The sequence below is a fragment of the Euprymna scolopes genome, chromosome 19 (assembly GCF_053919585.1).
Source record: "Euprymna scolopes isolate OS-2025 chromosome 19, ASM5391958v1, whole genome shotgun sequence".
In the NCBI taxonomy this organism is placed as follows: Eukaryota; Metazoa; Mollusca; class Cephalopoda; order Sepiida; family Sepiolidae; genus Euprymna; species Euprymna scolopes.
This window is the reverse complement of record NC_136500.1, coordinates 112,451,982-112,479,749: the sequence shown is the minus strand read 5'-3', so window position 1 is coordinate 112,479,749 and position 27,768 is coordinate 112,451,982. Positions and strand designations below refer to the sequence as shown.

The window sequence follows — 27,768 nt, the reverse complement described above, 5'->3', positions numbered from 1 at the left end:
GTGTATGAATTATTCCCCTTTTATCTGACATTTGTGTTAATTGTCTCCCTTGTTACTGACATTGACCGCTTGGTGGCAGCATAGGTCAACCATGTGGCAATCACATTCATTCAAAGATGCGTAATTCTTAACATACACTTCCTCCTTCTTAACACGGATTGTTTTGCATCTTTCAAACCTGTACGTCCTCCATTATGCAATCATGTGTTATCAAAGAGATTTGTCTGAAACCGATTCGAACTGCGTTTACAAGTACGACCAAATATTTCATGTCGACAACAACACTGCCGGTAAACTTTATTTTACCGGGCGGTCTTGTCCGGATTTCTCTAAATCGAAATGCCAGGCTTTCAAAGAAAGTTGAATTTATAAACAAACAGACCTATTCCACTTGGAATTTTGACGTTACACGATCTTGCTACCCTTATTGGTCGAAATGGCGAACTAATTTAATATTGAAAAATAATAATCCAATCTCTTTATTAAATTTTAAGAGAATCAGTTCTGTTTTAATTTCACATGAATGCCGGCGTAATTTGTGTAGCCAAAACTACTGTTTCCAACCAAGCGTGGTTTTCAATAACAATGGCTACAACAGAATCAACCACTGCCGCCTTCTTTCTCCTCCCGGTTTCTCTCAACACTCTCAAATCTGGAAGAGAGGGAGCGCCATAAAACGTGGTGAAAACGAGGGTGTCGACCGCCGGATTTTGTTGATGGTCTATGGTTCTTGCGCCCTCGGAGCACTTCTTATTTCGACCATCGCCTACTCGCAGTTAAAGACCTTGTACAAGAGAGTGGTCCATGGGGTTCATACCTTCACTGACAAACCGTTCGGTCGGCGGCAGAAACTCATCAAGTATAAAGATGTCATCCTCCCCGCGATGCTCGAAAAGACATTGGATGCAATACGCAAGTTTACCGTCAGGGCCGACGATGTATGGGTCGTGTCTTGGCCGCGTTCAGGTACGTCATTTTGTGAATTCTTAGTTAGAAAACGTCCTCCTCTCCCAGTTAAAAATAGGTTCCTAACCAATAACATTATTTCAGCACGGTGCGTATTCTGCATAATTACCCAGATTACTAACTACCTGCCTGGGTATTTTTTTTGTGTGTGTGTGTGTATTTTAAAGCGTTTATTTTGAAACTAAAAGTTAAAATAAAAATCCCGGAACTCATGATCCATGCTGAAATAACGTTATTATTTAAAAAGCCATTCTTTACATGGGGAGGGGAGAGTGTTTTGTACCTATTCTGTAGTTTAACCTTACAATTGAATAAAAAACATATCATAAAACTTTAATTAAACTTGAAAATACGATTTAAAAAATAGCGCGGATCAGTAAGTACATTAGTACCAAAATCCCAAAACGGTAGTTCCCTTACATAAATTTGCCCCCCCCCACCCCGATAATCGAAAAAAAAAATTTGTGCTCATGCAAGGAAGATACCCTGCTATTCAGTTAAATTCAAATTTTGTTTATTAAATTGTTAGGTGAAAGTACAGATTAGTTTCAAAACACCTCCACCAGTCAGTCCACCCACCAGTCCCACCACATGTTAAGAATGGGTTTCCAAATAATAGCGCTATTATTTCAGCACGGTATTTTCTATACGTAAGTACCTAATCGAAAATTAAGCAAAATACTCGTAGAAACCCATCCAATAAATGAATGTTCTAAGAGTATTTTGTTGCATTTTCAATTTGTTTCAAAATAAGTAACCGCCGAAATATCGGAGTCTAAGGACGAACGATATGAAATAACGTTAATCAAGAACAAAAAATATTAGGTGTCTTCAATAAGTTTCCAGCCTTTTTTTTTTTTTTTTTTTTACAGACATTTAAAATTATCAAAAACTCTTGAAAATTCAATATGTTATTACTATAGATTTTATGAGATGATTGATCAATTTTTATGATTTCAGGTTTAGGATTTGAAATACACCCTACTAAAGCCTGATTGTCACAACTGGGGAATTTCAAAAATGCAATCTAGACGTGGACGTGGGGACACTTTAGAAGAATATGTAAATTAAATCGAAACGGAAAATTGCCTCCCTTTTGAACTCTCCTGTGTCTTACGATCGTTTTAATCAAATTCTATTTATTTTCTTTAATAAATAATTTTCTACCTTATCGATTTTCGTAATTTTTGGATGTAATCATCTTAAAAATATAGATACCATTGTTTTCATGTGAAGTTCAGTTTTCCAATTTCCGAAATTTCGTCTTAATGGTGTAGAAGCGCCAACTTTTCCCTATGAGTAAACCCCGACTAAATAATCAAAATGACATATTGTTCGTGGCCTAAATAAGATCTCCCCACTATGGTTAATTCACGTTGGTTTTTTTTACGAGAAATGGTGCAGTTGGTGCAGTGGTGCACTGGTGCACCTTCTCTGAGGTAACAGCACAAATCTGGGTACTCCACCAGACTAGATGAATTCTTGTCCTAGAATCCAGTAAAACCAAGAGACAAAAAGAAATATGCATTATAACATATATCAGTTGGGAGGAAAGGAAAATTATGTTCTCAACTTCTGTTCGAGAGATAAATAAAAACTGTAATATTCAAATAAATATCTCTAGAGATCAAGTGTTAGCCTCAAGAAGACCCTCCCCTTCCCCCACTTGATTTCTGAAAACTTTGACCAAAATAAAACAAGTGAAAAGCATATAAAAGTAATTTATAGATAAAATTATTTTATCATTTGTCAATTTATCAAGTATTGAAATATTCTACACTCATTCATGTGTCCTTAGAACAGTTAATGACAACATGTAAGCAACCTCTTTTGCTTCAAATTAAGTTTCTTTTCTTTTTCTTCAGGAACAACGTGGGTCCAAGAAATTGTCTATTTGATCCAGTCTGACCTTGACATTGCTCAGGAAGACCAGAAAAATATTGAACAGAGATTTTCATTTCTTGAAAATGTTTACCCAGGCCTAAAGACCATTGAAGATTCAAAATCTCCTCGTCTTATTAAAAGTCATTTACCATTTCATTTGCTTCCAGAACAAATGGAAACGGTGCGACCAAAGGTAAAAAAAAAAAAAAAATTTCTTTTTAATCACTGGAATATTTTGTTTTACTTTTATTTCAACTATTTTTTTTTACATTTCTCTTTGCTATCTAGTCGTTTAATTCACAATCTGATTCTATTTCAACATAGAATGAATATAAGAAACAAATGGGGATTCAAAGTGAAATAAATTGTATTACAAGATCTGATCAATAAGGAAAAAAAATCAATATTTCAACTGTGAAACGATTTATTGAAAAAAAATTAAGAAAAGGACATTATTGAAAAAATACACAATAAACTTTAACAAAATTATACAGATACTAAATAACACAATTCACCTGTAATTGCATTTTTACTAACAAAATTAAAAATAAACTTTTGTCTTATTTGAAATTATATAAGAAATATTTTTATGAAATTATAAAAATATATATATATTTTTTATTTTAAAAATAACTTTTATTTGAATTTATGCAATAAATATGTTTATAAAAATATAATAATTAAAATCAAAATAACAAACGAAATTATTGAAATCAAAATAACAAAATTTCAAACATCATAAAAAAAACGTAACCAATACATAATGTTCCTAAAAATAGTTAAAAAAGATTTTAAAAAGTGTTTTAAAAAAAAAATAGCACAAAAAGTGTTTTCAATAATTCTTTAAAAAAAAGCAAAAAAGAAAGTAATTTCAATAATTCTTAATTAAAATAAGACCAAAAAAAAACGTCAATGATTATTAAATAAAAAGGAATGATTGGAAAAATCTAATAAAACAGAGCACAGAGGAGATATAGGTGTAAGAGAGAGAGAGAGAGAGAGAAAAAAAAAGGAATTTTAAGTGATGAATGTGAATTTGTAGGCATTGCAACATACATTTAAGTATGAAATATTGTTGAGTTATCTTCCTTGTTTTTTGAGATCATTTTTTTAAAATAGCAGATGAGACAGTCACTCCTCAGATGCTCATAAAATTTGATTTTCTCATTTAAAATTAAAACTACTTGATGAATTTAAATAACTTTTGGAATATGTTATTTTTGCTTTGTCACAGACAAGTGCATCGTATAAATTTTTCTTTATTTTCGTTTTTTAATATAGAGCGAATTTTGGACAAGAACCAAATGTGATTATCAGCAATTTTATGAGGTCACAAGAAAGTATATCAACAGAAAAAATGTTGATCTTTTTTTTTAAGCGATTATGCATGGTTTTCTGACCTTGCCAGTCAGATTTAGAGTTAATGATATTAAAACAAAATGATGAATATCTCTAAAAAGTTAGAATGGCCAGGAAGTAATCATTTTACATGAAATTTATATATTTGAAACTTATTTCCCACTCTAAATTCTAAAAACATTGCTTTTTTTTTTTTTTCTTGCAAGTTTTTCAAGATGTTAAAACCCATAAAAAACCTTTGGAGGTTTCACCTAAAAAAAACCTTTGGAGGTGGGAGGAGATTTACTTGACGGTGTTACTCTACAAATTTGATATTAGTATTAGTAGTACTATTATTTTTACAATATAACAAATCAGTCTGTTATATATCTGCTATATTGGCAGTAGCTATAACCAAACAAATCTTTATAATTAGGGTAAAAATATAAACATGGCTGGACTTGTTAATTATTCTGTTCCTGCACTTAATTTGCATACCAATCAGTCTTAAACTATTTTCAATTGTTTATGAAAAAATTCAAATAACATTTTGTCAACTAACAATGAAATGCAAATCGACTTTGTTTTAATAATGCAAATCGACTTTTAAAAAAAAAAAATCTTATTTTTATTTTTTTTTTTAATGGAAGCTGCTTTAGACAAGGCATGAATTCACTTGAGGTAAGACACTAAAAATAAGTTTCTTGATGTAAGGAACTAAAAAAAAAATTTATGATCAATTACCAGATAAAGATATAAGTGTGAGATGGATAGATTCCAACCTAGAAAACAACAGTTCTTACTCCTTTGTCAGAAATGTTGTTCATGGAATGTGAGGACTAAAAACAAAGTAAAGGAAGTGAAAGTTACAAGGTGCACTAGTTGTTTCACAATTTTCATCCAATTACAAAGAAAAACATTTGAGAAAAAGTATTTAGAAATATCTATATTATTTAATTATTGGAATTTTGAGATGTGCAGTGGATAGAGACGTTGCATCTCTACAGTTCCAGGTTGTCTGAAGATAGCGGTTTCAATCCTGTCCAAAGCCAGAGGATTGGTTGGCCAAAAACATGGTGAGACAACAACAGCTATGGAAATCAGTAATTACTGAAGATACAGTTGAAGATTCAGCATTCCTATCCCGTTGTGGTTAACAACCTGACGAAGGCCAGAGGAATAGTTGGCTGAAACGTCATGAAACAACAACTAAAAAAGATGAGGATAATAGTTTGCAAATAAATAAAAAATATAGAAATATCTACTTGTGTAATACAGGGTGACCCTCCCCCCAAAAAACGGGCCCAACTCTAATTAGGACCCGTTTCTTAGTGTTTTGTCCAAATGAAATGAAACTTTGTTCATAACTAGTTTATTATATTCAAAGCATCACATCAAAACACTAGGGTCTTTGGCCTTATTTTCTGTGTTCTACAGCATATGTTCTAGATGGCCTAGATAGCTTTTTTTTTTTTTTTTTTTTTTTGGTTCACCCTGTATATGCCCCCCTCCCAGTGTATTCTTTACATTTGAGAAAATATATGTGGGCATTGGTTTCACAGGAATTTGAAAAAAAAAAAAAAAAAAAAAAAAAAAAGAAATTTTTAGAAATTTATAAAGAATCAGAATAGTTAATTTTATAAGAAATTCTTTCACTCTTGGGAAAATTGTGGAAACCAAGAAAAGGGTTTACTGTTAAAACATCCACATGTCAAGTGGAATCAAACTGCTGGGGGGAGAGGGAGAAAGACTCAAAATGGCAATGCCCACAACTTTCATGACTAGTGATTTCGCAAAGTGATGCAAAATCCTGCTGTTCATGTGCAGATTATGTGAGCCTCGACTACATAAATGTAGGCTGTGTGGAGAACGCAGACAGACTGTTGTAGGAGAATTCTTTGAAAGTGTTACATATTATTGAGTCACTTTTCTTGCCTTTTTTTTTCCTTTTCTTTTGTGTTTCAAGCTATTTTCGCATTATGGACAAATTTGACCTGAAGTTGATCCCTGAATTCGATGGCTCCCTCACTGCCTCATCCGTCATCAAATAGTTTGAAAAGGTTGAATGTGTTTACAGGCTGTTCAAAATAAAAGAGCCCACACTGGTCATCCCACTTGAAGCTCACAAAAGAAGCTTACACTGTGTACCAGTAACTCTGGGTTGAGGTGGATCTGGAACAAGTCAAGTAGATACTATATGTGGCCTTTGGTATAGACTTCTTCATCACCTGCAAAAAAATTTACTGGACGAAACGTTGGATGTCTACCTGACCAGTTTTAGGAGGTTGACTGTACCATTCGGTGGAGCGAACGACCACATACTTGTAGGCGCCTTTTTGGTGGATCTTCCAGGTGACACCAGACAGATGACAAGCATTTTCGAGGCTTAATAAGCTTGGGTTGGACGAATAACTAGCTATGGCCCGAAACATTTCGAAAGACATGGGACCGATTGTGGCAGCTATGTAAGCACCTAAACCACCAACAGAGGGCCCAAGATGCTACAAATGCAGTGGATCCAACTATTTCTCCAGGGACTGTCGAAGCCGGAGCAATACAGGGGACACAAATGACCAAAGAGCATGAGGATGAATATGCTGTCATCATTGTAACAAGCTAGGCTACATAGCACAAAATTGTTCAGAAAATGATTCCAGGGACTACTCTTGCCTCAAGTCAGTCTATCAATAAATGCGGTGTTACCTGTGGTTGATGTGTAATTTGATGGCATATGGTGCTCGGCACTTGTTAACATTGAGTGTTCCCAGTCAATAGTTTATGCGAATCAATACCAGACATGGAGCAGTCAATGAAAAAGAATTGGAACGATTGAAGGAATTTCCCAGGCTTGCAGTGGAGTCAGAACTGTGTCAATCCTAATAGATAGAGGTGTTTAGGCCAAAGTCAACGTTTTGGTGGCTTGTGAGAAGCTTCCGGATTACGACCTGCTGCTTGGAATTGACTCAATTTGAGCATTGGGAGGTGTTACAGTCTTGCTGGGTGGAGACATGAAAATTGTTGGCAGAAGGATGGTGTTTGCAGCTCTGTGTATTAATGAACCCGATTTTGATGTCTCCTTTGATGAAAGAGTGTAGACCACCAGGTGGAAAGGGGCCCAAAGGAACTTGCAGAATACGTGATAACGTCAGAGAAAAGTATGAGAAGGAGCTGGAAGTTTGGATCACAAATGGCTGGTTGATTCCATATCCCTAAAAGAGACTGGAGCCTCCCAAGGGCTTGATTCCTTTAATGGCGGTCATGCAGGTGCGAAAGTAGAAGGTACGTCCAGTGTTAGACTACCGTGAATTAAATGAATTTGTGGATGCATTCACTGCCAATGCAGAAGTATGGGCACAAAAGCTAAGCCAATGCAGTGGCAAGTAATTGATGAATTACTTCTGGATTTATGGAAGGCATATCTTCAAATCCACATGGACAAGGCACTGTACCCATTTGAAACTGTCCTTTTCCAGGGCCAGTGCTTTTGTCTCACATGGCTAGGATTTGATCTCAACGTGGCACTTCTCATCATAAAATCTGTTATAGATGCCATCATATCACAAGACCGTGCTGTGTCAGCATACATTGATGACATTTTCATCAATGAAAGTTTGCGTGTGCACCAGCATTATTTTGACTTTGGTTTGATTTGCAAGGATCTGGTGCGACTAAAAGATGGAGCCAGAATTCTTGGCTTGTAAGTCTGGAAAGAAAGTGACACCCTCCGATAAAAACGAGGAAATCAGATTCCTGAAATCTCCGATGTGCTGACCCGTCAGTGTGTGTTTTCCCTATATGGGAAACTTGTTATTCATTTTCCCACTTGTGGACAGCTCAGGGTGGCAGTCGCATTTGTCAAGTATCTGGTGACTGCACCAACCAAGGAATGGGATGACGAGATCAAAGATCCCTCTTTCTGTTGCATATTAGCAGAAATGCTGAGCAAGTTACGAGAGTAGTACCCTGTCGGAGGAGACTGATGCATGGACGGTAGCAAGGTTACAGTCTAGGTAAATGCGAGTTCCGTAGTTACAGGAGTGGCATTGGAGGCGAGCAGAAATGTCATCGAAGATGTGTGTTGGCTGCATCTGACCAACAATGCCAGGCATATAAATTTAGCCAAGCTTGACGCGATGCTCAGGGGGGTCAACTTTGCCTTCCAGTGGAAGGGAACGACATTACACTTGGTCACTGATTTGGCGTGCATGCACTGGTGCATTTCCGACACCCTGACTGAAGGCACGGATGAACCATGGATGTGATGCTTGTATAGTCTTGTTAGAATCGTGCAGATTGCCTCACCAGATTACTGCACAGGTGGTTGGATCTGCTAAGCGACTGGACCATGACCAAGGTAGCCAATGTCCCTTGTCTAAGCGGACATCTGGGTGTGAAGCTAACTCTGTACTTTGCCAGATTAATCGACCCGCAAGTGTCCAAAGGGATGTGAAATCTGTTGTAAAAACCTGCAAAACCTTTGATTTGATTGCTCCAGCACCTGTTCGCTGGACAAGGGGAGAAACTGAGCGCAAAAAACAACTGCAACAGATAGGCGATGAGAATGTTTTTACGCTTATCAATTGTGGTTCATCTAAGTATACAGTACAGCAAGATGTGACCACCATCATCTGACAGAATGTCTTCCTTGAGCAAGGTTCACCAATAGAAATACTGACTGACAATGGCGCTGTGTTTACTAGTGAGGAGTCAAAGAAATTTGTGGATAGTTGGGACGTGCATCTGCGGTTTTGATGTGCCGACTTGCTGAGTGGAAATGGGATCATCGAATGAAACTACAGCACCATCAAGACCATAATAGCCAGGAAGGACTGTTCAGTGTCTGAAGCAGTCTACTGGTACAACATCACCCCAAAAGATGACATTTCACCTTCCACAGCATTGGCCAATGCATTGCACAGGTACCATGTCAGGGTAAGGGCATTGAAGCCAACCTGCTGCCCAAACTGGAAGTGACCAGAGAGAAGCTTAAGAAGGGAGATGTCATTTGGGTCAAAAACCCACATGGTAGATGTACGACAAGATATGGTACCAGACGTGTCACTGAGGTAACCAGTCCACAACCAGTGCGGATTGATGGTGTGTCCTATCACATTAAAGACCTAGGGCTGGCAATGTAATCGCAACCACCATTTGATGACGAAAGTGAATAAGATTCTCAGTGAGCCATCGTTCTGGTTCATGCCAGCTCCATAAGGCAGTGATTCGGATATTAGTAGCCTTCTGATGGCCACAGTGATTCTCGACTCTCAGACTGGACGAAAGCACATGTGAGGATCGAGCTATGGGAAGAAGTGTCTGGTGAAGACGATCGCTATCTCCCTGTTCTGTCTGTGCTTATAAGATCAGGAGGGAGTGTAGGGAAAACTGTGGAAACCAAGAAAAGGGCTTACCATTAAAGTGTCCATGCATCATGTGGACTCAAGCTACCGGGACAAGGAGAGAAAGAATGAATATGGCAGTGTGCTCAACTTTTATGATTAGTGATCTTGCAAAGGAATGCAAAATCTTGTAGTTCATGTGCAGATTGGGTGCATAAAAGTAGGCTGCGTGCAGAATGTAAACAAACTGTTGTAGGAGAATTCTTGGAGACTTGTTGCGTGTTGCTTAGTTACTTTACTTTCTTACCTTTTTTTTGTGTTACATTAACGCAAAGAAGTTTTGGATAAGAGAAAATCCATTTGTTTTTAATGTCTGTATGAGGGATCGATTTAAATTAATACAAAGAAAATAAGTTTCGTTTTTTTTTTTTTTTTTTTGTTCGCTTCCGGTCTGTTCTTTTATTTCTCTCTCTCTCTTTTCTTTCACACTCTTTTTTTCTTATTTCTCTCTGTCTCTCTTTTACTCATATTTCTCTCTTTCATTTCCCCCTTCTCTCTCTTTTATTTCTCTTTTACTTTTTACTTTCCCTTTCTCTTACTCTCTTATTTCTATTTTCATAATGTAACATTCTTTTTGTCTATTTACTTTTCTTGCTATCTTCACTTACATGTACAATTATTTTTCATTGGAAAATTGGTGTAGTCTCGGTACGCACAGATTTGTATGTGTCTGTCATGTAGGACATAGGCACCTCCCACTCCTACATATTTACCATTTAACTCTGAAATTTCTTTGAATAATATCAGTGATTTTATGATGCTCAGATTGACATTGAAAATATTTTGTTTTGTCACAAGTTGTCTCTAAGAATAAACTTCTTTAATATCATTGTGATTAAAATTAAACTGTTTTTTTATTTATTGGTAAAAAAAAAAAATCAAATTTTCTTTCGTAATTCAGGATAATTAGACTTGCTTTTCAGGGTAATAATAACAAAAAAAGCTTACACCCCATTTTAACATTTCAATTTACTAAGAAACTAGTTGAGATCTACTTGATTTTCTGGGGACTTACCCAAATCATCATTTGTGGATTCCTGGAATTCACTACATCAAAAACTGATGAATATTGTTACCATTGAAGTATTTTCTGTTTTTATATTTTTGTTCCTGACATTTTTTTCTAAACACAGATTATTTTTCAAACTTAATATTCACATGTATGAAAAATTGTCGGACAACATAGATTTTTGTTCTATTTCAGGTTATTTATGTCCTGCGAAATCCCAAAGACATCCTCATCTCATATTACAGCTTTTTGAAAATGTTAAAACCTCTGAAATTCGAAGGAACATTCGATGAGTTCTGTGATAGATTCACAAAAGACAAAGGTGAGTCACTTTGTTCTCTCATCTTGTTTTTTTTTTTAAAAAGTGTATTATAATAAAAATGGCAGCATTCAATTCAAATGACAAGTCATAAAATAGCGTAGTCAGCTACAGAATGTGAAACAGGTTGATGTGAATTTTAAACTGAATTGAATAATTGTTGTAAAAAGTTCTAATGCTTCATATTGTCATATCTTCAAATATTTCTGCATGGTGTTTGAAGCTGAAACTAATGCTAAGTAAGATGTGACTGACTGTATATCTTCTATGGCTCCCAAATTTGGGTCTCACTACCAGACACAGTTCTGCTTCATCCCCAGGAGAGATTCTATAACACTTAGAAATGAGATTCTGACAATTATTACAAGTTAAGGTTGAATAGACCTGTGAATAATGATAACCTGACTAGTGAGGGTTGAGGATATGTGATGCATGGATAGAAATTGATATGAGAATGGTGCAATGAAGGTGTAATGTAAGTTTTAAAGACTGGCTTAGATCTGATGAGCCCAGAAGATTAAATCTGGAAAGTATAGAGAGATGTGTGCAGAACAGGAGACTTTGATAGTATGGCCACATTGAAAGAATGGATGTGAGTTCTTTGGTTAATAAATGTGGAACAGTTACAGTAACCAGATTAGTTCACAGAGGAAGACCAAGAAAAACAGGAGGAATGGATCAGGATAAATTTCAAAGATAAAGACTTGACCAAGTTAATTTGGAAGTCAATGTTGAAAAGCTGTTCAACATATGCCAGCAGTTAAACCAAATATGATGATACCACAAACCTCAAAAGGTGTAGCCTTATTGCCTTTGTGATCATGACATGATAAACACAAGACAGGTACTTGGAGTCTATTAGTTATGCTGCGTGTGTGTGCGTGATATTGTCACGTAACATAGAAGTAGGAACACCATCTGGTCATGTTAGTCTTTTGTGATTTTCTTCTCTACCCTTGCCCAGCTTCAGCTCCGATCTCTCTTGGGGACCTCCAAGCAGCCAAATGCTTTTGGTTGTGTCCAACTCATGACTGACATTAACCAGACAGTCGACAACTGGACTGTTGTAAAAATTTATTTTTTAAAATCTGTGGAAGAAAAAAAAAATGCATAAGCACATTTTGAGATTAACTAATTAAAAAATTTTAAAACTAAATAAAAACATTTAATTTATTTTCTTTATAATTACAATTCTCAACACTAGACTCTGAAAACCACTCATATATAACTCATATATATATATAACTTGAGTTTCTTCAGCTCTAATTGAAACTGAAATCAAAACTCATGAAGAATTCTTAGTAAAATTATTTATTACAATAAATTGAAGGTCAAAACAAATGATGGTCACAGAAGAAAAAAAAGAACACACAAAATAACACACACTATCATATTAATGATATTATCATATTAATGATATTATCATATTAATGATATTATCATATTAATGATATTATCATATTAATGATAACTACTCGACTGAGTTGCTTGATAGGACTAACTAGACTCGACGAATTCAAATGCTCTTTGGGAGACTGCGTCTCCAACAAAGGTGAAAACATGCATAGGTTTGACTACCACAATATTGTCAAGGAGATTAACCATGTATTGCTCCGAAAACAATCTTATATTTAACCACTTCACTAATCCTCTGTTCCAATTTAGGAAGATTTTAGTTGACAGCACAGCTATACTTGAACAGACCAATAATAAATGAAAACTTGAAATTATTAATAAAAACTAGAAAAACTACGATTAATAAAATAAACTTTACCGATAGTAGTAACATCCTGAAATGTTATAAAGTTATCAAAATAATACACCAATGAAATATACACATTATTAAAATACAATAAAAAACAAAAACTATATAAATTGTTCAAAGCCAGTTAGATTAATCTACCTCTAACAATGAATCCATAAGGATTGGAAAATACTTTGATTTATGACAAATATGGTGATGACATCAGCCAGTTCCTGCCAGAAGTGAAGACCGTTATTCAAAAGTTGGAAAGGATCAAAAACAAAATTAATAGACAAAAAGCATCTATTTTATTTAATGAAATATGCTTAAGAGAAAAAATGCTGCCTTGAGGAGGATGTGATAGTTTTCTTGAAACATTGTGTAGTGCTAAAGGATTTTTTTAAAGACAATTCAATGTAACTTTTTTCTCTGCCACTTGTATGCTTTTAAAAGTATTGACGAACAAATTTTTTTTAAAAATAATTTTCTTTATTACCTGTTGGGTGTACAGGGTGTTGTTAGCGTGGGATCCGAATTTTCGGGATTCAAATACCATTGTCAGGGATGACGTTAGAAAAAGATATGTTTGGTCTTATATTTTTTTTTCCTCTCTAGTCGGCCGTTATAGGAACGAATGCAGATGACACCAAATCAATTTCGGTTAATTTTTTTTTTTTTTTTTTTTTGTTCAAATTTTTACCGCATACATCTACATATCAGTATTTTTTTAAAATTTATTTTCTTTCTTTATTTATTTATTTATTTATTTCCTTTACTATAATATTTTTATTTTCTATTTTAGTTTTAATTTAATTTAACCGGTTTTTAATTTTTTTAAATCTTATTAGTGAAGATGCATAACTCTTGTTAATGAGATGGACAGTTTATCTCCCTTGATAATAAGTTGTGAGATTTCATTGTATTTATTATCCATTTTAACAGATGTGTGTGTATATATATATATATATATATATATATATATATATATATATATATATATTATTTATTTGTTATTTCTATTTATTATTTATTTCCTGTTTATTATTCATTTAGCATTATTTTTAATTTAATTTGATTTAAATGTTTATGTATTTGTTATTTTTTTTGTGACTTTTTTCGTGGAGGAGGATAATTCTTGTTATTAAAATGAAAAGTTTATCTCTTGATTATAAGATTTATTTTATTATTATTATCATTATTATTTTTATGTAGGATACAACACTATGTACGTATATGTTATTTATATTTTAAATGTAATGTGTATAAACGTGAGTTTATAACTGTATTTATTTCATATAGGGTAGTGTTGGTATATTAGCAGTTCGTTTAAATGTGAGTTTGTAAGTGTTTTTATGATTACTATGTATGTATTGTAAGGAAGTTGTTATTTGGTTGTAATATACTCTATACTTTTGGTTGATAACTTTTTGGTATCATTTTATTTATCGTAATATGTATTGTTAATTATATTAGGAGGTTGTACTTCAATTCTATTATTTATTTTGGGTTTGAGTTTTCTTTTTTTTTTATGAATATTGCTTGTTCCAATCTTAAGTTCCTCTGATCCCTTTCTGTGGCTAATATTTTTATCTTCATATGTCTTTGGTAAAATTATGGTTTTGTGATATGTGTTTGTATAATGATGATGTCTTTGTGGTGATGTGTTAACACCACCACAAAGGTATCATTAATTCCAATAACGGCCGACTAGGGAGAAAAAAAAATATAAGACCAAATATCTTTTTCTAACGTCCTCCTTGACAATGAGATTTCAATCCTGAAAATTCGGATTTCATTTCGACACCCAGTATACCCAACAAGTAATAAAGAAAATTATTGGAAAAAAAAAAAAAATGTTATTTGTTGTATTGCCTTAAAAATATGGGTCCAAATTCTAATACATTCAAAATAGTTGTTTAAAATCTTTTTATTTTTATGATATAGCAGCAGCATCAGGCATAGAAAGAAAATAAAAAAAACGCTGAAGATCACGCAGATTTTACCTTTTTAAAGACATTATATGATGAGGAAAAATAAAAAGAAAAAACATTGATTTCCTCCTAAATCACTTGTATTTTTTTTTTTTTTTTGCTTTAATACAGACGTTTTGTCAAAAGCATAAATTTTGATTTGCAGAAAGAAGTAAAAGAAAAAAAATGTCAATTTGCTTTTTATTTTTCCCAGTTATTCATTTAACATTTGTCTTGTCTTCAAGTTTACTATTCGCCATGGGGAAAACATGTGAGGGCTGCCTGGGAACTTGAGAAAGAAGGAGCCAATATCCTCATTGTGAAGTATGAAGATTTACATATGGTAAATGTTTTAACATTTTTCACTTGGTTTGAGGAAATTATTTCAACTAATTTTGTTTTTTTTATTCTATTTTTTTCCCTTTACTTTATTTTAAAATCTTATTTAATTTAATTGAATTTTTTAAGTCAAATTATTTACAAATTAATTTCAGATGTTGTTTGGAATAAAAATTTTTTATCATATTTTATTGGAAATATTTTGAATGTTTGGCAATGTGCATAAGTGAGTTTATTATAATTTATGTTGCTTTTTGCACACTTTACTTAAAGAGGAGAGTGTCTGCATAAACTCTCACAAAAGAACTTTCAAACGAAGGAACTCTCAAATATAGGATGAAGCTTATTTTAAAAGAGTACCTTATCTCTGCTGAACTGACTTTCTTAAACAAGAGAAACACCTTCCAGAACAATCCTTTTTTGCAAATCACACAAGAAACTAAGTGTCTCTTTATTGTATTTGGAATCGTAATATATATTTGATTAAATGCATAATTGCCTTTGTTTGGTTTGCCACTACCTTTATCAAAAAAAAAAAGCTGATTGTTCTTAAACAAGTGTTTTTGCCTTTACTGTACAAATTAGAAATAACCTTTCAAATAATTTCTAACAGTTTTAAAATTATAGTTCAACAATAACATTGAAAGTTTGAATTGGTATCTTGGTTAATAAAAATAACATTTTTTTTTTTTCACTGTGATTATTTGTTAAATTAAAATTTATTAAATTCGGTGTTTAAGGTCGAAGGCACAGGACAAATGAGGAAGCCTCTGACATTTTGAAGCACAAATTACAAAAGGACAAATAAATGTATTTTCTGAAGGATGATGACATACTATTGTTTTGGATGAATTATCTCCCTTGAATTACAAGGTTTTTTTTTGTTTTTTTTTTTAATAATAATGGAATTTGAGTGATTGTTAGTCAAATTTATTTTTTAAAATCTGTAGAAGAAGAAAAAAAAATGCATAAGCATATTTTGAATTTTACCAATAAAAAATCTTTAAAACTAAATAAAACTATAAAAAGATTTAATTTATTTTCTTTCTAATTACGATTCTCAAACGAATTTCATCTCCAATCTTCATACAATCACAGAATCGATCAATATTATCTGTATCAAACTATTTCTATTCATTACGTTCTTGACATTCTTTGGAAACTTGTGTTCTATTAATTCGTTTCTCACTCAGTAAATGAACCCTGGTGTTTATTGGATGTGAATGATCAAATTGACTGTTAACTTTTAAACATGCTTTTAAAGTGTCCATGGTTTGTACATCTGCGTTTTCTAAATTTGAAATAAGCATAACTGGTCAACAGAAAGGTGAAGTTTGAAATAGCATGTTTGTTCATATGATTTGAATTCATTGAACTCATTGCCATAACGTTTTAGTCAATGTAACCTTCGACTTTCTTCAGGTGTATGTTGTTGAACTCGGGAATTTGGATGGAATTTTAAACGGAACCCTTTATGTACTTCATTGGATTAGCATGCTCTTGTTCTGTCAACTAAAACTGGATAGAGGTCCTGTGTATGTAATTCGCAATTGTATTTTTCGGTTGCCTACACTGAGAATTGAACCTTTAATCTTCAGGAGAATACCACTTTGCAATTGATTTTTCCAAGTACTCTAGCGCCAAAGGTCCTTGTGGACAAAAGAAGGTTGGAGGTTACATCGACCAAAACGTGAAAATGACACTCAAGATGAGAACAGTAGTCTGAAGAATCCAAATAATACGAATAAGAAATCCTCATCTCAAAAATTCAGAAAAGCATTATTTGTTGTTCTGTCATACTTATGTTTTTATTTTTAAAATAATTAAAAAAAAAAAAAAAAAAAAAAATTTTTTTTTTAAATTAATTTCTACCATTTTCCAGTGTGGCATTAGTAAAAGCAACAGTTTCATTGTTTAGTTTTAAAGATTATTTTTAATTACTTATGGGAATCCATGAAAAGTAAACATGGTGAGAAAACGTTTAAATGTTATTTCTTTATTTCTAATTACAGGATCTATCTGCAAATATAGAACGCATTGCTCAATTCCTTGGCAAGAAGTTGAGTAGTGAGCAGATTTCCGCTATACATGAGCGTTGTCAGTTCGAAAATATGAAACAGAACAACAGCGTGAATTATTCGTGGTGGGATGATTACGGAATTCGTGACAAAACACAATCACATTTCCTCAGGAAAGGTAAATGAGTACATTTGTTTGTGTGATTAATATTTTTATTCAAGTGTCGAGGTCATTCTCCAAGTGCCATTGTTAATTCTGCATGAATGGAGATGCAGTCCAAATATGTTAGAATGTCAATGCATTATGAATTGAGCAGAAATTGGTATGCAATTACTGTTGTGTATTTGTTTTTGGCAAATGTGTAGTTTAGCGGCATAAATTATTTGGCAGACAAAAAATTATAAAAACTATTTTTCTATGAAACACATTATTAGACCCTAAGGTTAAAATAAAGCCTGAAAAAAATTATTTTTATTACTTTTTATCATGTCTATTAGACTAAATGTACAACAATTGAGGTCATCCTATTGTTTTTACAATTTAGCCTTTCTAAGGTTTGACAGATTGGCCTTTTTAAGGCCAAATTTGGTCTTTTTTATGGTCTTTAATGAACTGTTGTGGCAAACATTTTTTTTGGAATGAAAGAGCGTAAAAAGGGACAAATTTAGCCTTAGCCAATCTGTCAAACCTTAGAAAGGCCAAATTTTAAAAGCAATACAGCGGCCTCGAATGTGGTACATTTTACTCTAAGAGAAAATGATGAAAAAATAATAAAAATAAAATTTTTTCTGGTTTTATTTCGGCCTTGGGGTCTAATAATTTATATAAAAATAAATAGTTTGTATAAATTTTTGTTTGTCAAATAATTTAAACTGCTAAACTACACATTTTTTTATTTTTTTTATTTTTGTTCATTCTTATTTATCCCAAACAAGGCATATTGCCACTTGGGACATAAAAGGCTACTATTTGGGACCATGTCTACTGGGGCACTATATAGGGAGTTGAACAGTAAGATGTTTGTTTGCATTACATTTAAACTTCTGCAGGTTAGTACAGTCAGGGAAGTAAGAAAAGGGGAGAGAATTCCAAAAATCTACCTGTTTGAGGAAAGAAGCTGTTAGAGTAGAAAGCTCTCCACCATCTAGAGACCTCAACAGTGTAACGGTGGGGCTGATTATTAGGTTAGTAGGGAGTATATTGAGAGGGGGTGCATAAGTACTACAAGTTCATCAGAGCATATTCCATTAAAGTACTTGTAAAACAAGCACAGGGATGCACCCTTGTGAGGATGAGATGGAGGGGGTGGAGCTTGGTTGACAATGTGGGATCTATTAGATTGGAGATTCTATTTAAACCTTCTCTAAGAGGGAGAAACTAGTGAAAGATGCACCAGACCAGATGTAGCAACAATACTCCATGCATGAGTGAATGGTGGCATTGTACAGAATATGGGCAGGTGTCAGTATTTTCTAGCATGGTAGAGGGAGTTCACCTTCTTTGCAGCAGCCTTGGCAATATCTTCTATGCATTTGTTTTAATTCATGTTGCCAGTGAATGTTAAGTGATGACCTCTCAGGTAGAGCCACAACAATCAGTGTTTGAGAAAGTTTCTTGTAATTGTTAAATGAAAGAAGCTTACTCTTAGTAGCATTAAATGTCACCATCCATTTACCTCCCTATTTCACTGCAGACTTACTTTTAAAATTGCCCAGTTTTACCGTCATCTCTTTCAAAGGATTGGTTAGGTTGATATATAAAATGATATTTTCTGTCAGGTTGGCAAGAAAGTTCTTGCGGTTTTTAACTTTTAAATTCAAATAAACAGATCTCGGCTCAAACAAAAAATTATTGATCGAAATAAGCACCATCAGAATCAACACTTTTGCCAACGCAAAACAAGTCTATTTATGCCAGTAATGTAAAAATATTGCGTTCTGATGGTGATGAAGTCACTGAAAGCGCTTTTAATATTGCTTAGGTTTTTTTAAGCTTTTCACATGCAAAAAGTTGTCGAGATGCTTGAAAAAAGGTCTGGAGAGTATGGCAGATGAAGCAGTTTCATGGAGGAGTATTGGGCCTTTTCTAATGCTTGACTAAAGCTGGTCTTGTCACAGTTTCTGATGCATTCTATCTATGTATTGACAGTACTTCACTGCTGTAATGATTTCACCTGTAATCAAAAAAACTAATGGGTGAGACCAGTTGCAGACTACCAAACAGTCAGCTGACCTTCTTTCAGTGTAACTTTGGCTTCGGGAAGTGTTGTGGAGCTTTGTCAGTGTTTAACCACTTAGCTGAGCATCACCGGTTGTCATAAAGAACCAATTTTTCATCGCCAGTCACAACCCAGTCGTCATTCTTGTTGCGTAAAAGAAGGGAAGATGATACACGCCATAACAGCATTTCTTTTGGTCGTCATTCAATTTATAAGGCAACCATTTATTAGTTTGTTTTGTCTAATCTCTCTGAAGTGGTTGAAAATCATTGTATATATTACGTCTAATTTTGAACATTTGTGCATGGATTGACTTCGACTAAAGCTTTTAATTGATTGTTGTCAACATCCGATAGCTGACCACTGTGCTCAATTTCAAGACTCTCACCGCTGCCGCCAGAAAATTTCTTAAACCACCATTGTGCATTGTTCAGTAGTGGTTTCTGGGCCAAATGCTTTGTTGATATTGCGAGCTGTTTCCGCAGCTTTTTCACTTTGCTTGAATTGAAATAAGAAAATTGTGTCAATTTTTTTCCATATTGTATTCAACGTTCTGAAAAGAAGACATAATTATTTTAAAAAGATTATAACTTAAACGATTGGATAGAGTGAAAAAACTCTTTTAAAATGATACATAATTTAAAGGTATTATAACGAAAACTTGTTTGAAAATAAATTCCACAAGAACTTTCTTCTTAGCCGCATAATTTTATTCTAGATCCACAAACTCTGAGTGTGGGCTGAGATTATATACACATATTTGCGTTAGAAAGGGGCTCAATAAAGTCTTCATCTTTTTGCCAACATTTGTTGACGGTTTGAAAGAGAAAGTTTTCTTTTTCTCATTTATGGCATGTTCCTCAGTCTCGTTAAAGTATCAGGAACTTAAGTTTGATATATGACAACAGTAAGTTCTAACGTCTGCTCCTTAATGAGCTCCCAATGAGATAAAAAAATAAAACATAAAAAAAAAGAAAAGTGAAAGGCTAAATTGAAAATGTTTCTCTCATACAAAAAGAAATAAACTATCTGACAACTCGACCAAAGAGTAGACGTTAGAAAGTGCTGGCTCAGGGTCAATCATCATATGGGGAATATAAGCCCAAACATGACTGCAAACTAAAATATTTTTTCACTAAAGATTTGGATGGTGGAATAAATATGGAAACATACTTTAGGAGTCTCACACACGTATACTGCTTTGAGTCGCCCTGATCTGTCAAGGCGAGTGGGATTCCCCCTTGACAGGCCCCAATAATGGGAGCCAAGATAGGTGGAGAGCACTAGCAGTGAAAAGATAAACAAAATTAACTAAATGATGTCCCAATATAAAAAGTCCAAACATGACTTATCTAATTCAGATGATGGAAAAGAAAGTGGCTTAGAATTCTCTAAATTCTATGTTTTAGAATCTTTGGGGTTTGTTTAAAATATATGATTCGACTATTTTTCCGTTTTGGAGTATGGAATATTTCTTTTATATTTTATTCCTAGAATTCTCTACCTTTATTGAAACTATCACCCTTTATGATTGAAAAAATTCTAACTAATAAAATAAAACTAAAAACAGTTATAAATAACTAAAGACGGAAAACTTCTGGTAAAAATCCAAACGAAAAAATTCAAAGTGAGAAAATAAGAAAAACAAAATCATTTTCTGACATTAATATCAAAATCACATAAAACATTAAACCAATCAAAATGGAGTAGTTAGAAGCAGAGAATTATCTCTTGCTAATAACACTGGAAAAATTTTGTATGCAATGAAAAATCAAGGACTTATCACAAAAGAATACAAAGAAAAACAATGAAAAGATTCCCACAAATACACACTTTCAATAATCCTTAAATTCCCCAAATCAAAATAGGATATACTTTTGAAAGAGTATAAATATACATCCCTGATCCCCTAAGATGCTTCAGATGCCAAAAATTTGGATATCACAGAGACAGTCCCAGAGGTTATGCTAGATGTGCCAAATGTGGTTCAAAATAACACAAACACAATAAAAAAGAATATCATGAAATGTATTGTCAAGGAATTCACCCAACTTTCTCCAAAACATGTGAATGATGGAAAAAAAAAAAAGAGAAGAGAATCCTAGGAGTAAGATATAAAAGAAATACTCTAAACCCGAAGCTATAAAATAGTTGAATCATACACTTTAGATAAACACTCCACAAAAGCAGTAGAAAAATTAAATGCAAAGAATCCCCATGAGATAAGTACCGTGAACTTATTGAAAAACTGATATATCTAGAACTAAACGAATGGGCTAGCTTTCAAAAAAAAGTAAAACTGTTACACCACCAAAAATTAGAGAAAGCAAAAACAGAAAGCAAAAAAGAATCTAATAAAATACGAATTTCTTTCCAAATCCTAACCTTCCCTCTTTAAAACCAGCGTTTCAAACCAAATATTAAGTCAGCAAAATCCTCAACCATTCCAAAGAAAACAGAACCATTTAAACAAAAATATGAAATAACTAAATTAAAAATAAATTCAAACTGTTTGATGAAATGGAAATGGAAAGCACAAATGAACAAACAAAAACAACAAAACCAGGGGTAAGTCATCAATGACTGTTAAAGCAAGGAAATAAACAAAATAAAAACAAAACAGATAGGTCTCGATCAAGCTCAAAAACCATAAGCTCAAACAACAAATAAAAGGAAAAAAAAAACAAATCAGATGATCTTTCTCAACATTAATATCCACCTTACACCATCATCAATCCCAACACAAAACAAAACCGAAACATTTGAGGAAATGATTATGGAGAGCCAAACAATTCAAGCAAATGCAGAAACCACAATAAAATTAACTAAATATAAACTACAATAAATCAAAACCACACAAATCACAATAAATACAACTAAACAAATACAAATGACAATAAATTCAACAAAATAAATATACACAAAAGCCAGTCTAGATGAATTAACATTACTCCTTTCAAACCAACTCTCTGATGTAGTTTGTCTACAAGAAAATTTCTTAAAAGAAAGTGTCAGATTGAACATTAACAATTAGACTACATAGAAGAAAAAATCCACACTAAGAACGATGATGCAAAAAATCATTCCGTGGAACCGCCGGGCTTAAAACCAAATATAAATGATCTACTACTTCTCGTAACAAATCATCAACCAGCCATCCAAGAACCATTTTTAAAAGCTGAATATAAAATTAACATAACCTGCAAACAATACAATCACATCCATAATACTCAACAGAGGGATTTTAGAGGAGTATCTATCTTTTATTAGAAATACTATTTCCCAAAGCAAAATAGATGTAAAAACTAATATTCAAGCCATTGCTACAGCAGCCACACTTCACAGAAATATAAATATCTGCTCTATCTACCCCAGAATGTAATAAATGAAATGGAACTGAGCAAAATAATGCATCAGTTACCCAAACCTTTCTCACTATTAGGTGATTTTAATAGTCGCTACGATATATGGCATCCATATATTTGGATAAGAAAGGGAAAAATCTTTTTAAAAATTATTAACAACAATGACTTATACATACTAAACAATAAATCCAATACATACCTTTACCCCACTTCGGGTACCTGCTCAGTACTGGATCTATCATTGTGTGACCTCCCCAACTATCTTCATGAACTACAGCTGGAAAGTTCTAGAAGATTCATCGGGTAGCAACCATTTCTCAATAATATTGACAAATTTGAAAGAAACCAAAAACCATTTTCTTTTTAGGAAAATTAAAAAAGCCAATTTGGAGGAATATAAACAAAATTCCACCAAAAACTCTTAGAGGAAAACAAAAAACAAATAAATCTGTTGAATACTTTTCTGAAATATTGCACACGAATGTATACTAAAACGTAGCAGAACTCTTTTGTTTATAATTAATGCGGTTTATAGATTTTCCTTTAAGAAATATTGATTTTTAAATATACTTAATTTTCGAACTTTAAAATGCAAAAAAAAAAAAAAATGAATAAGATTTTATTCTTATACACAATTATGTGTGAATACTCTAAAAAAAACCTAGTGGAAAAAAAGAAAAAAATGATAACAAAAATAATTTAGGATTTAAAATTTTATATATAATGATCCTCCATTTCCTGGCCATTCTTGGCTTTTAGAACAGTTAGTACTCCAAATTCTTTATTATTGTTCAATTTGAAAAGTTAGTGTATATATATATATATATATATATATATATATAAAATTGCGCTACTATTAAATCAAAGTCCGAATGACAAGCCCATCTCCTAAAGTGCATCCCTTGAACCTGTTGTAACATTAACATGTCACACCCTGCAAATATCTCTTTTTACCCTGCCACTAACCCTAAGTTTAAACGGCACCCACTTCAAGATAACAACCCTTCCATAACTACCACTAATCCTAAGTTTGAGTGGTAAGCCCTCCCCATTGTACAAACTGTTAAAAACCTAAAAACATATACACATGATTTGTCTTTCATAGAAAAATAAATTAATTGCAGTAAAACATTACAATGGCCTGAAAAATGGTTCATTATTTTACATTAAATTTATATGTGAAACTAATCCCTCACTCTAAAATAATTGTTTTTGTTTATTTTCTTTTTGTCAAGTTTACAGGATGTTAATATGCAATTGCCTGTAACTCTAACACTAATTCAAAGTCTGAGTGACAATCCTCCTCCTTCTACAAAAACCTTAAAATCACACATAATTTATTAAAAAAAACAAACTTACAGGATTATTTCCCATGGAACAAAAATGATTAACTGTTCAAAAATGTTATTCATGGCCCTAAAGTCTAAGATTATTTTACGTGAATATTTTATATTAAATTTTTGGTATTTGTACAGTTTAATCAAGACATTAGAAAATGAAAATATCGAAAAAAAAAGTTTAAATTGTACGTATCCCTTATGGAATGAAGTTCTCTGAAAAAAAATTTCACTTAATTTCATCAAGTAGTTTTTGTTTTACAGCGAAAAAACAATTTGTTATATCGAGCAAAAGGTTCGATTTTTAGGAAGAAAAGCTACTATTAAAGATGGGGAGGGAGTGTCGGCGCTTTAAACTGAGTTATTTCCCCATGGCGTTTCTAAAATCCAAACAAAAATGTAAAAAATTCCAAGATGTCTGCCTTCAAAGGGCTGTCATAAAAACATGTTTTTCTGCTGTAAAAACAAAACAAAACTACTTGATCAAATTAAGTGAAATTTGAAAAATTACAAAAAAATAAAGCTCATTAAGCAAAAACACTCAGTGCTGTTTAACAATACTTTTCTGAATATATATATATAGATATTACAATAGAAAAATGCGAGCATGAAAAGTTAAGCTTAAATATGGAAAAGTAAAGAACTAGTTGTTAAAACTGAAAAAGAAAAAGACAAGATATTCTAGTAAATTGCAGCATTAAGAATTGATTATATGCTATAAATTGAATTAAAAAAAAATTCTTAATGCTACAATATTTTAAGTTATAAATTTATTATATTTTTATTAGAATATCTTGTCTTTTTCTTTTCCAGTTTTAACAACAAATTTCAGTTTTATTTTTTTCCCTCATAAACATAACATACACATATGTAATAATAATAATGTACAACACTTGTCTGCTTTCAATAAAATCCCGCTCCCAATTATCTCCCTTTCATTCTTTCTGTTTTACTTGTTATGTCTCTTTTTTTATTTATTTATTTATTTTTTTTTGAATGATATATATCAATTCAATTATAAGAATGTATTTAATGATTTCAATTATATTAATTAACTAACTGGCAGCCCGGCATTGCTCGGTCATACAATATACTTAAACATGATATTTTAATTTAAGCAGATTGTGTATGTATCATTATAGAATCAATCCTCTATTGTTTATTATATATTACGAGGAATAATTTGCCTGGTGGACTAATTTTCAAAAAATTTTTTTTAAATAATTATAATGTCGTTTATCAAACTCCATCTGTGTTTGTTTAAAATATCACGTCAACTGATATTTAGGCTTGACGATGAATGCCCTGGAAAAGTCACTTCTGATTAATGTTTAGCTTTAAAATATGCAAACGAAGAAATGATTTGCGGCAATTTAAAATGGTACCTCTTCTTTTATCGTAAATTTATGGTGATCTTGTTACTCCTATAGCAGAGAACCTCATTAATTAGAAAAAAATTAAAATAAAATGGTGAGGTACACCCGGGCTTGAATAAGGGATCATTTAATCTGTAGTCTACCACTAGATTATATCTCTAGATTATGATAAACCTGTTTTTTTGGGTTTTTTTTTTAAGAAGAAATGATTTGCTAAGATGTTATTATCTCCCTTGGCTAGTGTAGCATAAAATATTCCCCTGTAATAATTCTTTTTATTTATAAGTGAGAAAAGCTATTTTGTGGATTTGTTTTTTTATACTTATCAGATGAATTTTGTACAAAAAACCTTATATTTCGGCATATAAAGAAGTAATATAAGACGAGGTACAAAATTGGGGCAAATTTTAATATATTTACCATATATCAGTTGTATAAGATGACTACTAAATCATGAAACCATATTTGTTTAGTCTAGGCTAGAGATTGCAACACCCGGTGTCTTATAAAATATTGATTTTCAAAGATGATTTTTTTTTTTACTTTAAGGGTTGTCTTATACACCGAAATAAGCTGTATATCTAAGGATACTGTCAAACATTTAGTTTTGTGTGAAATTTGCAAAAGATAGGCTTGAACATTTCAGAACCTATGAGGAAGGAACACACGCACACAGTGACTTTTTTATAAAAGTAGAGATAAAAAAACTTGAAGTCACATAATTGAATTGAGATATACATCTAAAAAGAGACAAATCAGTACAATTGTATGATTTCTTCAGTGAGTAAGAAAAAAATGTCTCTACTTCAGTTTTTGTCATGATAAATATTTTCAGGAAAAAATTTGAAGTGAAACAAAATATATTTGTGCTAATAATATAATAGAAGAAAAAAAGGGCTAGTTCAAATCAAATAGCGATGTCAGACTAATTGCTATTACTTTTAAAATTTTGACAAAATAACTTTGTTATTAAAATTATTTATTTGATATATTTTATTTTAATATTTGAATACTTTTTTTGTTTGTTGATTCATTTAATTCAGTATTGAATTTTTAGGTTGATTATTTTTAAAAATTTTATTCATCATAAAATTATAAAATATTTTTTATATTTTATTTAATTTTTTGTAGGTCAAGTTGGTGACTGGAAAACTCACATCACAGCTTTTATAAATCGACGTATTGAGAAAATGGTGCAAGATAATTTAAGTGACACTGATTTAGTATTTGATTATGAATTGGCCAATCAACCGAATGACTCTTAAAAGTTGAACTGAAGTAATAAAGAAAACATTCAACTAAAATTGTACGAACAATTTGTGTTTAATATTAATATGTGAAGAATTGCCTTTATTTTTATACAAAATAAATGTTCGATTTACATGGAGAAAGTTCAATTTTTAGCAAAAAAAGAAAATCAAGCGGTGTTCATCGATAGACTATTATTGCAAGTTGAAAAAGTTGATGTCGAATATAATCAAAAATGCCCTTATTTTGCTATTGAAATGTATTTAGAAAAAAATATACTTTGATGTGAAATCTGTGTTATCCATAGTCTTTCAGTTATCGTGTTTCAGTTTGTCTCTGAAACTCGAATTTGGAGAAGAAGAGTGTGCTGTGCGTGTCGTACAAGCAATCTACATGTGTAGATAGTTCTACAAATCTGATGGCAATGAAGAAATAACATGAACAAGCTAGATATGCTAGAAGCATTGTATTTTCCATCAAGCAGCAACATGCTTTAGCAAAGTTATAAGTGACTGAGCAGATCTTTTGTGGGTAGCACTGCTCACTCAAAAAGCTAGCTAGTAACTTGTGGTTAGCAACTCTTCATACTAGCAAGCTAAAATAAAACACTACAAAAAAAAAAATCAAGCTAATGATAACCACCTGGAATGCATGAATACGTGATTGTGAGGAGAAATAAAAAATAATAATCTAGATTGCAGGGTTCCAGTGTAGATGAAGATATTCATAGGGTGTTTTAATGGCACAGAACTCTAGCCTGCAAAAAATAGCTGCAAAGTTTTGTTGGTATTCCCTGGTAGAGGTGCCTCAGACAATTAGCAATAAACTAACCCCTTCTCAAAGGTAGAAAGCAAAGTTTGGGAGGGTGGGCCTTCTAGAGCTGCACAGGACGAGCAATATACTGCAGTCAACGGAGAAAAAACATTTCAAAAATAGCCTCGACTCTGTTAGCTTTTGGTGCCAGGAGAAAAAAAAAGAATAAAGAACGAATATGGTAAGAAAGATGTGAAAACAGTGCTACTTACTCAGACGGATTTTTGTTCCTCAATTATCTATGTCATTCAAATCCAGAAATGGACCCTCTCCTGTCATAAATCTCCTTAATGTATTATGAAATGATGGATTGGAGACTTCATGAATCTCTTTTGGAATCATTTAATGGTTGATGAGGGTATTATCATCACCATCTACATGATCTGCAGTACAATTATGGAAATGAATATCAAGGCGGCACCTG

The 27,768-nt window shown here is 32.5% G+C and overlaps 1 protein-coding gene across 1 annotated transcript; it reads left to right on the top strand.

The window, feature by feature from the left end:
- Positions 1-26,587, top strand: LOC145239881 (sulfotransferase 4A1-like). Its single transcript, XM_080103474.1, has 6 exons — positions 1-966; positions 2,832-3,043; positions 10,792-10,918; positions 14,875-14,972; positions 16,981-17,164; positions 26,415-26,587. Exons 1-6 carry the CDS (start codon positions 195-197, stop codon positions 26,546-26,548), a joined length of 1,527 nt encoding a protein of 508 aa, XP_079959600.1. The 5' UTR covers positions 1-194; the 3' UTR covers positions 26,549-26,587.
- Positions 26,588-27,768: the final 1,181 nt, after the last annotated feature.